The sequence below is a fragment of the Hyla sarda genome, chromosome 1, assembly GCF_029499605.1.
Source record: "Hyla sarda isolate aHylSar1 chromosome 1, aHylSar1.hap1, whole genome shotgun sequence".
Classification (NCBI taxonomy): Eukaryota; Metazoa; Chordata; class Amphibia; order Anura; family Hylidae; genus Hyla; species Hyla sarda.
In genome coordinates this window covers 25,722,436-25,740,229 of record NC_079189.1, presented here as the reverse complement: position 1 = coordinate 25,740,229, position 17,794 = coordinate 25,722,436, and the positions used below count along the sequence as shown (strand labels likewise).

The window sequence follows — 17,794 nt, the reverse complement described above, 5'->3', positions numbered from 1 at the left end:
AGCGTTAACAGAGAGAAATGTGATTGGCTGCTAATGTAATGTAAGTACACAGTGATCCCTCCAGCAGTACAGCTCTGGAGTACAATACAGGATACACAGTCATAGTCGTAAATGTTGACGTAAACCCAGCTTTCTGACACTGGACTGTACAGTGCGACCCAAAATCCATTGGTATTACTCAGATTTCTTGATGACTTGTACACATTCAAGGCACCCAGTGCCAGAGGCAGGAAAACAACCCCAAATTATCATTGAACCTCCACCATATTTCACTGTAGGTACTGTGTTCTTTTCTTTGTAGGCCTCATTCCATTTTCGGTAAACAGTAGAATGATGTGCTTTACCAAAAACCACTATCTTGGTCTCATCTGTCCACAAGATGTTTTCCCAGAAGGATTTTGGCTTAATCAAGTTCATTTTGGCAAAATGTAGTCCTGCTTTTTTATGTCTGTGTCAGCAGTGGGGTCCTCCTGGGTCTCCTGCCATAGCGTTTCATTTAATTTAAATGTTGACGGATAGTTTGCGCTGACACTGATGTTCCATGAGCCTGCAGGAAAGCTTGAATCTCTTTGGAACTTGTTTGGGGCTGCTTATCCACCATCCGGACTATCCTGCATTGACACCTTTCAAAGAGATTAGTTACAGTGCCACGAGTTGCAAATTTCTTGATAATGTTGCACACTGTGGACAAAGGCAAATTTAGATCTCTGGAGATGGACTTGAGGACCAAGGTTATAAGTCCTCAGACCATTCTCTTCTCTTTCTGTTGTCCATGCTTATTGTGGCACATACAGACACACAATGCAAAGACTAAGTGAACTTCTCTCCGTTTTATCTGATTTCAGGTGTGATTTTTATATTGTCCACACCTGTTACTTGCCCCAGATGAGTTTAAAGGAGCATCACATGCTTGAAACAATCTTATTTTTCCACAATTTTGAAAGGGTGACAATAATTTTGTCCAGCCCCTTTTTGGAGTTTGGTGACATTATGTCCAATTTGCTTTGTTCCTCCTTTTTTGGTTTTGGTTCCAATACACACAAAGGGAATTAACGTGTGTAGGAAAACATGTGTTACTGCAATCCTTTTCTGTGAGATACTTTATTCTCTAGAAAAATTTCAGGGGTGCCAACATTTACGGCCATGACTGTAACTCCGGCTCAGTACAGGATAAGTAATGTAATGTATGTACACAGTGACCTCACCAGCAGAAGAGTGAGTACAGCTCTGGGGTATAATACAGGATATAACTCAGGATCAGTACAGGATACGTAATGTAATGTATGTACACAGTGACCCCACCAGCAGAATAGTGAGTACAGCTCTGGAGTATAATAAAGGATATAACTCAGGATCAGTACAGGATAAGTAATGTAATGTATGTACACAGTGACCTCACCAGCAGAAGAGTGAGTACAGCTCTGGGGTATAATACAGGATATAACTCAGGATCAGTACAGGATACGTAATGTAATGTATGTACACAGTGACCCCACCAGCAGAATAGTGAGTACAGCTCTGGAGTATAATAAAGGATATAACTCAGGATCAGTACAGGATAAGTAATGTAATGTATGTACACAGTGACCCCACCAGCAGAATAGTGAGTACAGCTCTGGAGTATAATACAGGATATAACTCGGGATCAGTCCAGGATAAGTAATGTATGTACACAGTGACCTCACCAGCAGAATAGTGAGTACAGCTCTGGAGTATAATACAGGATATAACTCAGGATCAGTACAGGATAAGTAATGTAATGTATGTACACAGTGACCTCACCAGCAGAATAGTGAGTACAGCTCTGGAGTATAGTACAAGATATAACAAGATATATAGGATCAGTACATTACAATATTTTGCACTAATGCTGGGATGCTGTTGATAGTGAATGCTTTATACAGGGTCTCCACTATTTGGGACAGATCGGTTGCTAGGGACAATCAGGCAAGACTTTCCCGGTCCGTCTCAAGACAGAATTAGCAGTAAACATTAGACCGGTATGTAGACTTGGCATCACTGAGTTTCCAGGGTTTTCTCGATTAGAGAGAGGCCCCCTTTAGATATTTTGAAGCACCTATTAAAGGGTGAGGTGAGGCTATGAGGGTACACGTCATCCGGCTGTGTCCTCGCTCCGCCAACACCTTCCTCAGTCAAGATTGGTATCGGAGCACTCCCTTGGTAATGAGGTGAAAGGAACAAGGATGTCTAATGATTTAACGACTTTACAATGTGGATTGTGGCAATCGCTCTCATTATAGATAAAGCTTGACATTCCCCTGGCATACAGCATTATATAACAACATAGTCCAGGTGTATAAATATGTAAGAGTACAGGCCAATACATACGTACAGGTGTGTGCGCGCAGGAGCTACAATGGAGACGTATGCGCCTGTGCAACAATGGAGACGGGTGCATGCGCCTGTGCAACAATGGAGACGGGTGCATGCGCCTGTGCAACAATGGAGACGGGTGCAAGCGCCTGTGCAACAATGGAGACGGGTGCAAGCGCCTGTGCAACAATGGAGACGGGTGCAAGCGCCTGTGCAACAATGGAGACGGGTGCAAGCGCCTGTGCAACAATGGAGACGGGTGCAAGCGCCTGTGCAACAATGGAGACGGGTGCATACATAAACAACAATCAAGATGCATGTGTACGCAGGTTCAACAATGGAGATGTACACGTATACATGAGCAATACAAGACCCCTTTAGATATTTTGCGTGTTTAGGTACAACAATAGAGAGGTTTATGTGCGCAAACGCAACAATAGAGATGTATCTGTGTGTGGATTCAACAACATATGTATGTGAGTGCAACAATAGTGTGAGTGTGCATGTGTAAGAATGGAGATGTATGCGTGTATACAAATAAAGGTGCGCACATGTAACAATTTGTTTCTATCCGAATTATATGCATATATAATACATAAAACCTAAGTTTACATACACAAAATAACAGACAGTAAGTGAAGAATCAGGAACCACACAAATAATTTCAGAGGGACCGGCCACTATATTATAATGTAGATGGGGATGAAGCAGCCCTGGTGTATGACGATAGCACCCGCACCTCCTTCCTCCTCACCTTTAGACTTTGGGCAGCGGTCATGTTTGTTATGTACCTTGTCAAATCAGCGCTCGCCAAAGACGTCACACAGCGAGAACGCTGCTCTGGGATTACTGTATGAGTCTTTTATACCCTTATTAAAGGGGTACTCCTCATTTTTTTTTATCAACTGGTGCCAGTAAGATTTGTAAATTATGTCCATTAAAAAATCTTAATCCTTCCAGGATGAAAAGGAAAAGTTGGGGTCTATACCAGCCTGTTGGTATAATTATTATTATTTTTTTTTTACACTAACATGCTGGTGTTGCCCCATACTTTTTATTTTCACAAGCGGTAAAAGCAAAAAAAGACCACCAAATTTGTAACGCAATTTCTCCTGAGTACGGAAATACCCCATATGTGGGCGTAAAATGTTCTACGGGCGCACAACAAGGCTCGGGAGTGAGAGCACAGTATGTACATTTAAGGTCTAAATAGGTGATTTGCACAGGGGTGGCTGACTTTACAGCGGTTCTGACATAAATGCAAAAAAAAAAATACCCACATGTGACCCCATTTTGGAAACTACACCCCTCACGTAATGTAACAAGGGGTATAGTGAGCCTTAACGCCTCACAGGTGTTTGACAGATTTTTGGAACAGTGATCCGTGAAAATGAAAAATTAAAATTTTCCATTTGCACAGCCCACTGTTCCAAAGATCTGACAAACGCCAGTGGGGTGTAAATGCTCACTGCACCACTTATTAAATTCTGTGAGGGGTGTAGTTTCCAAAATAGGGTCACATGTGGGGGGGGTCCACTGTTCTGGCACCACGGGGGGCTTTGTAAATGAACATGGGCCCTGACTACCATTCCAAACAAATTCTCTTTCCAAAAGCTCAATGGCGCTCCTCCTCTTCTGAGCATTGTAGTTCGCCCGTAGTGCACTTCAGGCCAACTTATGGGGTACCTCCATACTCAGAAGAGATGGGGTTACAAATTTTGGGGGGTATTTTCTGCTAACCCTTGCAAAAATTTGAAATTTGGGAGGAAAACCACATTTTCGTGAAAAAAAAAAAATGTTTACATATGCAAAAGTCGTTAAACACCTGTGGGGTATTAAGGCTCACTTAATTCCTTGTTACATTCCTCAAGGGGTCTAGTTTTCAAAACGGTATGCCATGTGGTTTTTTTTTTTTTTTTGCTGTTCTGGCACCATAGGGGCTTTCTAAATGCAACATGCCCCCCAAAAACCATTTCAGAAAAACGTACCCTCCAAAATCCCCTTGTCGCTCCTTCCCTTCTGAGCCCTCTGCTGCGCCCGCCGAACACTTTACATAGACATATGAGGTATGTGCTTACTCGAGAGAAATTGGGCTACAAATATAAGTAAAAATTTTCTCCATTTACCCCTAGTAAAAATTCAAAAATTGGGTCTACAAGAACATGCAAGTGTAAAAAATGAAGATAGTGAATTTTCTCCTTCACTTTGCTGCTATTCCTGTGAAACATCTAAAGGGTTAAAACGCTGACTGAATGTCATTTTGAATACTTTGGGGGGTGCAGTTTTTATAATTATTTCTAATATGAAGACCCTTCAAATCCACTTCAAACCTGAACTGGTCCCTGAAAAATAGTGAGTTTGAAAATTTTGTGAAAAATTGGAAAATTGTTGCTGAACTTTGAAGCCCTCTGGTGTCTTCCAAATGTAAAAACTCGTCAATTTTATGATTCAAACATAAAGTAGACATATTGGAAATGTGAATAAAAAATTTTTTTGGGGGGGGGGGAATATCCATTTTCCTTACAAGCAGAGAGCTTCAAAGTTAGAAAAATGCAAAATTTTTTAATTTTTCATCACATTTTGGGATTTTTCACGAAGAAAGGATGCAAGTTACCACTAAGTTAAAGTAGAATATGTCACGAAAAAACAATCTTGGAATCAGAATGATAACTAAGAGCATTCCAGAGTTATTAATGTTTAAAGTGACAGTGGTCAGATGTGTAAAAAATGGCCGGGTCCTAAGGTGTAAAATGGCTGGGTCCTTAAGGGGTTAATAGAAGTAATTTACAAATCTGTTTAACTTTCTGGAGCCAGTTGATATAAAAAAAAAAAATTATTTTCCTGGAATACCCCTTTAAATGGATGAGGTGTGCGGGATAGAGTGTGCTATCTGCAGCATTTTTAGTCTAAAATGATACATAAAGTCAACAACATATATAACAGCACAACACAAACCCAGGCCAAAGACACCAGTGGGGTCAAATATGCGTGCTGCCACTTCATTAAAGGGGTACGCCGGTGAAAACCTTCTTTTAAATCAACTGGTGGCAGAAAGTTAAACATATTTGTAAATTACTTCTATTAAAAAATCTTAATCCTTCCAGTACTTATTAGCTGCTGAATGCTACAGAGGAAATTCCTTTCTTTTTGGAACACTGATGACATCACGAGCACAGTGCTCTCTGCTGACATCTCTGTCCATTTTAGCAACCATGCAGAGCAGATGTCTGCTAAGGGCAGCATGGTGGCTCAGTGGTTAGCACTGCTGCCTTGGAGTGCTGGGGACTTGGGTTCAAATCCCACTAAGGACAACAATAAATAAAGCGTTATTATTCTTATAATAACGTCAGCAGAGAGCACTGTGCTCGTGATGTCATCAGAGAGAATTCCAAAAAGAAAATAATTTCCTCTATAGTATTCAGCAGCTAATAAGTACAGGAAGGATTAAGATTTTTTTTAAAGAAGTAATTTACAAATATGGAAAAAGAAATGTGAATGTGTGCAGCTCACAACTATTACGCACCGAGGTCAAACAGGGCAAGCAACTATACCTTAATTGCAAAAAAGGGAAACCAGAAAAATACAATGTAGCCCGGACCTTCTAGGTGAGTAAAAAATGGATATACAGGGATCGTGCTTCAATAATAATTATCATTTATTTATAAAAATAAAATTTCAACACTTCTCACAGGGCCCTTGTGAGAAGAGCATACATAATAAAAAGGCAACCTAACAAGATATTAGGCAATGGTATTAAAATTAAAATTCTACACTTGGCATAGAGTATAGGATAATAGAATAAAATAGCAAAATAAGAGCTGTACCATACAGATATGTTAGAAAATGGCTCTTCTAGATGTTTAGGGTAAATATGTCCCTTTTTTGGATACAGTGACAAACAGTCTGTATTGATGGCAATTATTACCGGTCTGTTGATTGTGGCTCAGGCGGTGGATGTTGCTCCCGCAATAGCTAAGTGTCCGTAATGTACAGTCCACTGTGTGGTGCCTCCGATCATAGGCCTGGTCCAGTCGGGTCTAAGCGTGGTGGCAGTCGCTGTCGGATGAGGCGCTGGCAGGCGCCAAAGATCGTGATGGTGTCCGGGGACTGCTGGCGCTGGCGTGCGCTAAAGCTGATATTCCTCACCGCTTCATTAGTTGGAAAGCAGGACCATATACTGGAAGGCTGGAGGTTCACCTCGTGGTGCCGGCGTCTGACGTCAGAGCCGGAATGGTTACAGCAGAATAGTTGCACCGGGATGACTGTGCCGGAATGGATCCGAACCGCTGGACCGGGTAAACAGCAAAGCGTGAGCACAAATAGTGGTACAGTTCATAGGATGTAACTGGCCATAGAATTTGGGCACAGTTTTGATACTGCTATGCCAGTAGATGAAGACTAGACGCGTTTCAGGGTTGTATGGTATAACCCTTTCCTCAGTAGTCATAATGGTTGCCATAGATCATCAGTTATTTTATATGGGCACAAATCCCACCCCTTAACACATTGATAGATAATAATGAAAAGCATGAATGGATTTAATGGATCGGTTCACCTAGAGAGCAATACTAGATATAGAGTAGTGTGTCAATTTTGTTGGAAGATTGTAGCAATGCGTTTTCAAAATAAATGAGTTTTTCTTGTATAGTAAAAGAACATAGTATTGTATAACGAAGTATTGGAAATAAATAAATAAATGAAGGAATGCAATGAAAAATAAAACAATATAGTAAGACAAAGTGAAATAAATCAGGAAGACATAAATGAAAAATAAAATTAAAAATAAAAATAAAAATAAAATAAAAATAAAAATGAAAATGAAAATAAAAGTAAAAATAAAAATAAAAATAAAAAAGATAAAAACAGATAAAATAAAATAAAAATAAAATAGAGATGAAAATGCATATAAAAATGAAAATAAAAATAGAAATGAAAATAAAAATAAAAATAAAAATAAAAATAAAAATAATAATAAAAGTAAAATAAAAATAAATATAAAAATAAGAATAAAGATAAAATTAAAAAATAATAAAAATAATAAAAATAAAAATAAATTGAAAATAAACTAAGATAAAATAAAATAAAATAAAATAAAGACAAGAATGAAAACAGAAAATGAATAATTACATATAAAAATAATGATAACCCAAAAATAATAATAATAATAAGACGTCGATGTAGATGAATCCATAGGGGATAAGGTCAGCCCATGGGATAACCCCTTGATGACCAAATAGGGGTGTTCCGATGGGCCGAGTAAATCCCCTATAGAAATCCAAAGAGTTCAAAGTTGGAGTTGAGTCCGCCAGGTTCTAATGTTGCGAATTCAAATATTTTCTTACTTTCCGCTTTGGACATTTTCAATAGGAAACTGCCCCCACGCCAATCTTTCTTGATTAGCTGGAGACCGGTGAAGGAGAGGGAGGACATGTCACTATTATGGACTGTGGAAAAATGTGCAGACAGTGGGTGTTTCAGGTTTTTATTTTTAATATTATTAAGATGTTCAGCTATCCTCATTTTGAGGGCCCTTTTGGTTCGGCCAATATATTGCTTCTTACATCCACATTCTATGATGTACAAGACACCTTTTGAATTGCAAGTTATTAGATCTTCAATTTTCCATCTGAAAGTGTTGGTTTGAGAACATATTTCTATAACTTTTTTGGGGCCCTTTATTTTTGTACAGTTGGCACATGTTCCACACCTAATAAATCCTTTGGTGGTTAGCCAGGAATTGTTTAGTTTTTTTGGGGGTGGTTTTATGGATGGAGCTATAGTCAAGCCTAAATTTGGGGCTCGGGTGTATACTATTGGGGGACGTGACGGTAGTAATGGACCCACCTCTCGGTCTTGTTGTAATAGATACCAATGTTTTTTAATTATTCCTTCTATTTTTTTATATGATCTGTTAAAAGGAATCACCAATTTACCTCCAAAGGTATCAGCATTAGTGGTTTTTTCTCTTTTTGAAAAAAAGGTGGTCCTATCTAATGTTCTCACATGATCCAGAGACTGTCGGAGTAGCTGGTCGGGATAATCTTTCTCTTTGAATTGATTGGTGAGTTGTTGTGCCTCTTCCAAAAATTGATCGTCTGAGGTACAATTTCTTTTTAGCCTCCGATATTGTCCTTTTGGGACATTAGTTAACCATCTAGGAAGATGGCAACTAGTATAGCCTATAAAGCAGTTCTTGGCTGTTGGTTTGTAATATGTCTTACATATAAGGTTATCCCGATCAGCACCTACAACAATATCTAAAAATTCGATACTGGTTTTACTGATAGTGGATGTGAAGTGGAGATTGTGATCATTAGTGTTTAAATTAATTATAAAGTGTTCTAAATCAACCATATCCCCCTACACTGACGATATCATTTTAATTTGGGAGGGGGATATGGTTGATTTAGAACACTTTATAATTAATTTAAACACTAATGATCACAATCTCCACTTCACATCCACTATCAGTAAAACCAGTATCGAATTTTTAGATATTGTTGTAGGTGCTGATCGGGATAACCTTATATGTAAGACATATTACAAACCAACAGCCAAGAACTGCTTTATAGGCTATACTAGTTGCCATCTTCCTAGATGGTTAACTAATGTCCCAAAAGGACAATATCGGAGGCTAAAAAGAAATTGTACCTCAGACGATCAATTTTTGGAAGAGGCACAACAACTCACCAATCAATTCAAAGAGAAAGATTATCCCGACCAGCTACTCCGACAGTCTCTGGATCATGTGAGAACATTAGATAGGACCACCTTTTTTTCAAAAAGAGAAAAAACCACTAATGCTGATACCTTTGGAGGTAAATTGGTGATTCCTTTTAACAGATCATATAAAAAAATAGAAGGAATAATTAAAAAACATTGGTATCTATTACAACAAGACCGAGAGGTGGGTCCATTACTACCGTCACGTCCCCCAATAGTATACACCCGAGCCCCAAATTTAGGCTTGACTATAGCTCCATCCATAAAACCACCCCCAAAAAAACTAAACAATTCCTGGCTAACCACCAAAGGATTTATTAGGTGTGGAACATGTGCCAACTGTACAAAAATAAAGGGCCCCAAAAAAGTTATAGAAATATGTTCTCAAACCAACACTTTCAGATGGAAAATTGAAGATCTAATAACTTGCAATTCAAAAGGTGTCTTGTACATCATAGAATGTGGATGTAAGAAGCAATATATTGGCCGAACCAAAAGGGCCCTCAAAATGAGGATAGCTGAACATCTTAATAATATTAAAAATAAAAACCTGAAACACCCACTGTCTGCACATTTTTCCACAGTCCATAATAGTGACATGTCCTCCCTCTCCTTCACCGGTCTCCAGCTAATCAAGAAAGATTGGCGTGGGGGCAGTTTCCTATTGAAAATGTCCAAAGCGGAAAGTAAGAAAATATTTGAATTCGCAACATTAGAACCTGGCGGACTCAACTCCAACTTTGAACTCTTTGGATTTCTATAGGGGATTTACTCGGCCCATCGGAACACCCCTATTTGGTCATCAAGGGGTTATCCCATGGGCTGACCTTATCCCCTATGGATTCATCTACATCGACGTCTTATTATTATTATTATTTTTGGGTTATCATTATTTTTATATGTAATTATTCATTTTCTGTTTTCATTCTTGTCTTTATTTTATTTTATTTTATTTTATCTTAGTTTATTTTCAATTTATTTTTATTTTTATTATTTTTATTATTTTTTAATTTTATCTTTATTCTTATTTTTATATTTATTTTTATTTTACTTTTATTATTATTTTTATTTTTATTTTTATTTTTATTTTCATTTCTATTTTTATTTTCATTTTTATATGCATTTTCATCTCTATTTTATTTTTATTTTATTTTATCTGTTTTTATCTTTTTTATTTTTATTTTTATTTTTACTTTTATTTTCATTTTCATTTTTATTTTTATTTTATTTTTATTTTTATTTTTAATTTTATTTTTCATTTATGTCTTCCTGATTTATTTCACTTTGTCTTACTATATTGTTTTATTTTTCATTGCATTCCTTCATTTATTTATTTATTTCCAATACTTCGTTATACAATACTATGTTCTTTTACTATACAAGAAAAACTCATTTATTTTGAAAACGCATTGCTACAATCTTCCAACAAAATTGACACACTACTCTATATCTAGTATTGCTCTCTAGGTGAACCGATCCATTAAATCCATTCATGCTTTTCATTATTATCTATCAATGTGTTAAGGGGTGGGATTTGTGCCCATATAAAATAACTGATGATCTATGGCAACCATTATGACTACTGAGGAAAGGGTTATACCATACAACCCTGAAACGCGTCTAGTCTTCATCTACTGGCATAGCAGTATCAAAACTGTGCCCAAATTCTATGGCCAGTTACATCCTATGAACTGTACCACTATTTGTGCTCACGCTTTGCTGTTTACCCGGTCCAGCGGTTCGGATCCATTCCGGCACAGTCATCCCGGTGCAACTATTCTGCTGTAACCATTCCGGCTCTGACGTCAGACGCCGGCACCACGAGGTGAACCTCCAGCCTTCCAGTATATGGTCCTGCTTTCCAACTAATGAAGCGGTGAGGAATATCAGCTTTAGCGCACGCCAGCGCCAGCAGTCCCCGGACACCATCACGATCTTTGGCGCCTGCCAGCGCCTCATCCGACAGCGACTGCCACCACGCTTAGACCCGACTGGACCAGGCCTATGATCGGAGGCACCACACAGTGGACTGTACATTACGGACACTTAGCTATTGCGGGAGCAACATCCACCGCCTGAGCCACAATCAACAGACCGGTAATAATTGCCATCAATACAGACTGTTTGTCACTGTATCCAAAAAAGGGACATATTTACCCTAAACATCTAGAAGAGCCATTTTCTAACATATCTGTATGGTACAGCTCTTATTTTGCTATTTTATTCTATTATCCTATACTCTATGCCAAGTGTAGAATTTTAATTTTAATACCATTGCCTAATATCTTGTTAGGTTGCCTTTTTATTATGTATGCTCTTCTCACAAGGGCCCTGTGAGAAGTGTTGAAATTTTATTTTTATAAATAAATGATAATTATTATTGAAGCACGATCCCTGTATATCCATTTTTTACTCACCTAGAAGGTCCGGGCTACATTGTATTTTTCTAATTTACAAATATGTTTAACTTTCTGCCACCAGTTGATTTAAAAGAAAAAAGGTTTTCACCGGAGTACCCCTTTAAACTCTAGGGGCAGATGAGGGTGCATGCACACCACGTTTTTACTTCAGCTTCAAGTTAAAAACCGTATGGAACCATTTACATTGACTTAACATTGTAAACCGTATGTCAAACACATCATCCGGTTTAGTCCGTTCTGTGTCTTAGGCTGGGTTCACACTACGTTTTTTCCCATACGGGAGCGCATACGGCAGGGGGGAGCTAAAAGCTCGCGCTCCCGTATGTAACCGTATGCGCTCCCGTATGCCATTCACTTCAATGAGCCGACCGGAGTGAAACGTTCGGTCCGGTCGGCTCATTTTTGCGCCGTATGCGCTTTTACAACCGGACCTAAAACCGTGGTTGACCACGGTTTTAGGTCCGGTTGTAAAAGCGCATACGGCGCAAAAATGAGCCGACCGGACCGAACGTTTCACTCCGGTCGGCTCATTGAAGTGAATGGCATACGGGAGCGCATACGGTTACATACGGGAGCGCGAGGTTTTAGCTCCCTCCTGCCGTATGCGCTCCCGTATGGGACAAAACGTAGTGTGAACCCACCCTTACACGGTTTTGTCCGTTTTTTTTTTACCCGTACTCAAAACCGTAGACAAGCAGGTTTTTTTGGTCCGGGTGAAAAACCGTATTAAACCCTATACGTGTTTTTAAATTTTTTTTTTTTAAACATGGGAGTCAATGGGAACCGTACAGAACTGTATGTGCGTACGGTTCCATCCGGTTTGCACCATACAATTTCTTAACTTTTTTAGCACAGTTTTTTTTTTTTTCAAAGAATTTCAATCAAACAAGTGAAACTTTATTCAAAGTGAAAAGTTAAAAACGGATACTTTTTTTTCTTGAAAAAAAAAAAACTGCTGCAACCGGACATCATTTTTCAAACCATATACAGTTTTTAAACATATACGGGTTGAGATTTGTACACATGTTTTGATACAGTTTAGTCAGGTTTTGAGGAATCCGTTTTTCCATCAAAAACCTGATACGGGAACCGTATTGCAAAAACCTGGTGTGAGTGCAGCCTCATAGAAGTAGAGTACAGCCCTCCACTATCCTATAAAGCAGTGCTAACCAACCAGGGTGCCTCCAGCTGTTGCAAAACTACAACTCCCAGCATGCCCGGACAGCCGTTGGCTGTCCGGGCCTGCTGGGAGTTGTAGTTTTGCAACAGCTGGAGGCACCCTGGTTGGTAAGCACTGCTCTAGAGTAAAAGTGCCCATTTCTGCCAGTACCCTATTTAGTCAAGGATATTTCCAGAACCTGCGCTTGTGATAATGCAGATCTAAGAGCAGCGGTTCTTAACCTGGGGTAAAAGTACCCCCAGGGGTATTTAGCAGTTCTCTATGGGGTACTTGAAAAAATATATATATAAATCAGTTATGGCAGCCAATCACTGGTTACTGGTCTGGGCCACTTTGAAAAAACGGTCGGCTGACATCACTGCCCCGAGGAGCGGAGCAGGAGTACAGAAAAGGGGAAGCGCGGGCTGCTGTGGGCAGTAACTACTAGGGATCGACCGATATCCGTTTTTTAGGGCCGATACCGATAATCGGTGGAGGTTTGGGCCGATAGCCGATAAATTATACCGATATTCCGGTATGTTATGGGCTATTTATCCCCCCTCGACACCGCTGCAGATCATTTATTTAAAGCGGGCGCTTTAAATCAATGCACTGCAGTGGCTTTTGCGGTGCCATAGGCCGCCGCCGCCACCCTCCCCCTACCTGTCAGGGTGGTCCGGGCCATCCATCCTTCCTGTAGTGTCCGGCGGCATTCCGGGTGGAGGGTGAACCGGTCCGGGCTGTACTTCACTCCGGGCAGGCTCCAGCCTAGTAACGCAGCATAGACGCCGCTGCGCAGCGTCTATGCAGCGTACTAGGACGGCGCCTGCCCGGAGTGGAGAAGAGGACCCCTGGAGAAGAAGGACAGCCCGGACCGGTTCACCCTCCACCCGGAATGCCGCCGGGACACTACACGAAGGATGGATGGCCCGGACCACCCCCCGTTACGGGTAAGTTTAATTTTTTTAATTGACTCGGAGGGTGGGGGAGGGGCCCGACCGGTATAGCGGTATGGGCAAAAATCCATACCGTGGGAGAAAAAAAAACGGTATCCGGTTCATACCGGTATACCGCCCAGCACTACGGTGGGGGGTGCGACGCAGTGCGGTGGGTCGGCGGTCGCGGTGCGGTGGGGGCGGTGCGGGGCATTATCGGCTTATTGGCAAGGTAATTGCCGATACCGATAATGCCCAAAATCGTGATTATCGGCCGATAATATCGGCCATACCGATAATCGGTCGATCCCAAGTAACTACCATCAGCTTTGTTGTTCCACTGTCCCTGCAGACCGGGGACCTACTCCTATGAACCATAACAATAGGCCCCCAGACCAGAGGAGCAGTGGAGCACCAAAGCGGGACAGTATGGTGGCCTACATCTATATATGGGGGCAGTTTGGGGGCCTACAGCTATATTTACGGGCACAGAGGGGGCCTAACAACTTTATGGGGACGCAAAGCGGGTACTATTACTGTGTGTGACAATAAACAGGAGGAGTTTGTAAATAGGTGGGTATTGTACGGCAGAAAGGAGCCTAAAATGTTTGTTTAGCTGGTTCTGTGGAGAAGTCTTGATGGGGTACTCCGGTGGAAAACTTTTTTTTTTTTTTTTTTTATCAACTGGTGCCAGAAAGTTAAACAGATTTGTAAATTACTTCTATTAAAAAATCTTTTACCTTTTCAGTACTTAATAGCTGCTGTATGCTACAGAGGAAATTCTTTTCTTTTTAATTTCTTTTTTGTCTTGTCCACAGTGCTCTCTGCTGACACCTCTGTCCGTATCAGGAACTGTCCAGAGAAGCATAGGTTTGCTATGGGAATTTTCTCCTGCTCTGGACAGTTCCTGATACGGACAGAGGTGTCAGCAGAAAGCACTGTGGACAAGACAAAAAATAAATTCAAAAAGAATAGAATTTACTCTGTAGTATACAGCAGATAATAAGTACTGGAAGGGTAAATATTTTTTAATAGAAGTAATTTACAAATCTTCTGTTTAACTTTCTGGCACCAGGTGATTTAAAAAAAAAATAAAAAAAATAATGTTTTCCACAGGAGTACCCCTTTAATGGCGTCTAGGCCAGATAGTGAAGGAAAGTAAACAACTCCGGTTAGAGATGATGTCCCCAGTAAACCGGAGGACTGAGGAGATGGAGAGGTACAGGGGGGGCCTGTTATAGAGGAAAGTAAAGCATATGAATTATACTATAATCATTACAAAATGTCTCTAATATGGGGGTTCAATTTTTTGGGAATGGGCTGTCAAGGGGTACTCAGGCAAATAAGGTTGAGAACAACTGTCTTAGAGCAATGTTTCGCAACCAGGGATGCATAAAGCTGTTGCAAGACTACAACTTCCAGACTAGAGATCACATGACCCAGTCACAGTAATAGAACATATGCATGCAACTGTGCTGGAAATGAAACAGATGGTGCTGTAGGACCTGGAGTGCTTCTTTAATATTCAGATAACGCCTTCACCAACCAATGCCTAAATGCGGTGATACATAAAACAGGACACTTGGCACCACTTACCCTCCGTCAATGAGCCACGTGCATTTGGTCTTATACTTGTAATTCCAGGGCCGTCTGTCACCGTTCACTCGGTCCTGTTAACCTTTGAGAATAAATGGGAAACAGTCTGTAAGTAACACATGGACACTGATCACCCCTACAATGTCTAACATGAGAACTGAGTTATAAAGTACAGTATAGTACAAATGTATACACCTATATGAGTGCAACTATACAGAACGTACACAGACATACTGGTTACATACAAGCCCTATGCACATCCATTAGAACAAGTAATCCCCTACTACTACATCGATGTCATACATGTGGCAGAACAAGAGCGTGCCTTACACGAGAATGGATACAAATACAGAAAGACTGAATGAAAGATCATTTGCATAATTTATCCCACAATGCAATGCATGAATCTCCACTATAAGAAGCTTGAGAAAAATAAAAATAAATAAATAAATAATCATCCAATTGGCCACATCTACTACCAACAACTATGGCCAGCAATACATTGCTTTATTGTTCGACTTTGCTTAAAGAAAAAAGTACAGTGATAGTAAACCTATCCCCCTATCACAGGATAAGTAACCCCCCCCCCCCCCCCCCCCCCCGACAGAACCCAAGGCTCTCAGAGGAGTGCGTGTCATCTACTGGCTTCCATTCATTTCTATGAGAGCACCGATGATTCCTGAGAGCTGTACTCTTATATTTTTCGGCACTTACAGAAATGAATGGATATCGAGTGATGGAGCAGAGTGTTTAGTGTAGCATGTGGTACGGTGTACAGTTTAGGGAACTCTGTGCTGTATATTGTACTGTCATGCTTTGTGTAATTGTAATTTATTGTAATGATGACGGAAGAATGAATAAAGCTCTTTCAATACCTTATAGAAATGATGCCCCGACTGTTAGACTGCATGATTATGTGCATATAAGGTTCCTTTCACACCACATTTTTTGTGGTGTCCGAGATGGGCCCCTCCCCCCAGCATCAGTCATACATAGTCTACCAATTAAACAAACCTTTAGAACGGTATACTTTTTATTTTCTGTCCTTCATCGGGTGACTGGCTTGTGCAGGAATGTCCGTGTAGCATGTGGTATGATGTATAGTTTAGGGAAATTTTTTTAAACAGTGTACGTCCAGGCAAAAATGTCCCTTTTTAACCTTCATAGGGTGACTGGTTTGTGCAGTAATGTTAGCGTAGCATGAGGTATTATGTATACTGTAGGGCAATGTTTTTCAATCAGTGTACCTCCAAGCAAAAATGACACTTTTCTGGCCTTCATCAGGTGACTGGTTTCTAGGACTGGTTTCCAGGAGATTTGCAGACATTCCAAACCTCCTCCCCTACATCCACCTATACACCTTTCCTTTATTTAACCTCTTCCCTCCTTGGTTGAACTTGATTGGCATTTTTTTTTTTTTTTTTTAAACCATACTTACTAGTTAACAATAAGCCAAATGGACTCTGAAAGAGACCATTAATGAATCAACCCTTTGCAGAAATCTTGCAGAGAACCTAGGTGCTTCTTCTGGTCCCTTCCATTTTTGGTGGATCCTATTGTAGACTTAAAGGGGTACTCCGCCCCTAGACATCTTATCCCCTATCCAAAGGATAGGGGATAAGATGTCAGATCGCTGCGGTCCCGCCGCTGGGGAGCCCTGGGATCCCCACTGCGGCACCGCGCTCTCATTACAGCACAGAGCGATTTCACTCGTGACGTCATGGTCCGCCCCTTTCAATACAAGTCTATGGGAGGGGGGCGTGGCGGTCATCACGCCCCCTCCCATAGACTTGCATTAAGAGGACGGGCCGTGATGTCACGAGGGGCGGAGCCATGACGTCACGCTGCTCCGTCCCCCGTATCGCCCGTCATTACGCACAGAGCGAACTCGCTCTGTGCTGTACTGATAGCGGGGTGCCGCAGCGTGGATCCCAGGGCTCCCCAGCAGCGGGACCGTGGCGATCTGACATCTTATCCCCTATCCTTTGGATAGGGGATAAGATGTCTAGGGGCGGAGTACCCCTTTAAGTGAGGAAGGGCTCCTGCTGCAGGTAGCTGCCTTAGGGTCTATTCACACGGCAGAATTTCCGTTTGCGGAATTCAGTCTCCAATTAAAGCCCATGGACTTCTATGGGATTCCGCACTCCCATTCACACTTCTGAATTTCCGCTTGCGGAAATTCAGAAGTGTGAATGGGAGTGCGGAATCCCATAGAAGTCTGTAAACTTTAATTTGAGTTGGAATTCCGCAAGCGGAAATTCTGCCGTGTGAATGGACCCCCACAGTTAAAGAGAGGTTCGTAATTCCAATATGAAGCTTGTGAGTAATAGGACAAAGTGGAGAACGTGGTCTGTGGCACACTTTTTTATTTTTATTTTTTTGTAGCTAAAAAAAAGACAAAATAAAATAAAAAAAGGATCAACAAAAAGTAAAATGATACCTATAATTTGGTCCACCATGACCGCTCACATGTTCTTACTAACAATATTAAAGTTGTTATCTAGGGGGGAAAAAAATCAACTGGCTCCATGAATTTTAACAGATTTGTAAATTACTTCTATTAAAAAAATCTTAATCCTTTCAGTACTTATGAGCTGCTGAAGTAGAGTTCTTTTCTGTCTAAGTGC

General features: G+C 40.6%; 1 protein-coding gene across 1 annotated transcript in view; it reads right to left on the bottom strand.

Moving 5' to 3' along the window:
• The window catches only part of ATRN (attractin), a 236,352-nt gene that overhangs the window by 162,183 nt on the left and 56,375 nt on the right, over positions 1–17,794 (bottom strand). The window contains exon 3 of the mRNA XM_056553301.1: positions 15,168–15,219. Coding sequence (XP_056409276.1) covers positions 15,168–15,219 — 52 coding nt within the window. The remainder of the gene's footprint in view (positions 1–15,167; positions 15,220–17,794) is intronic.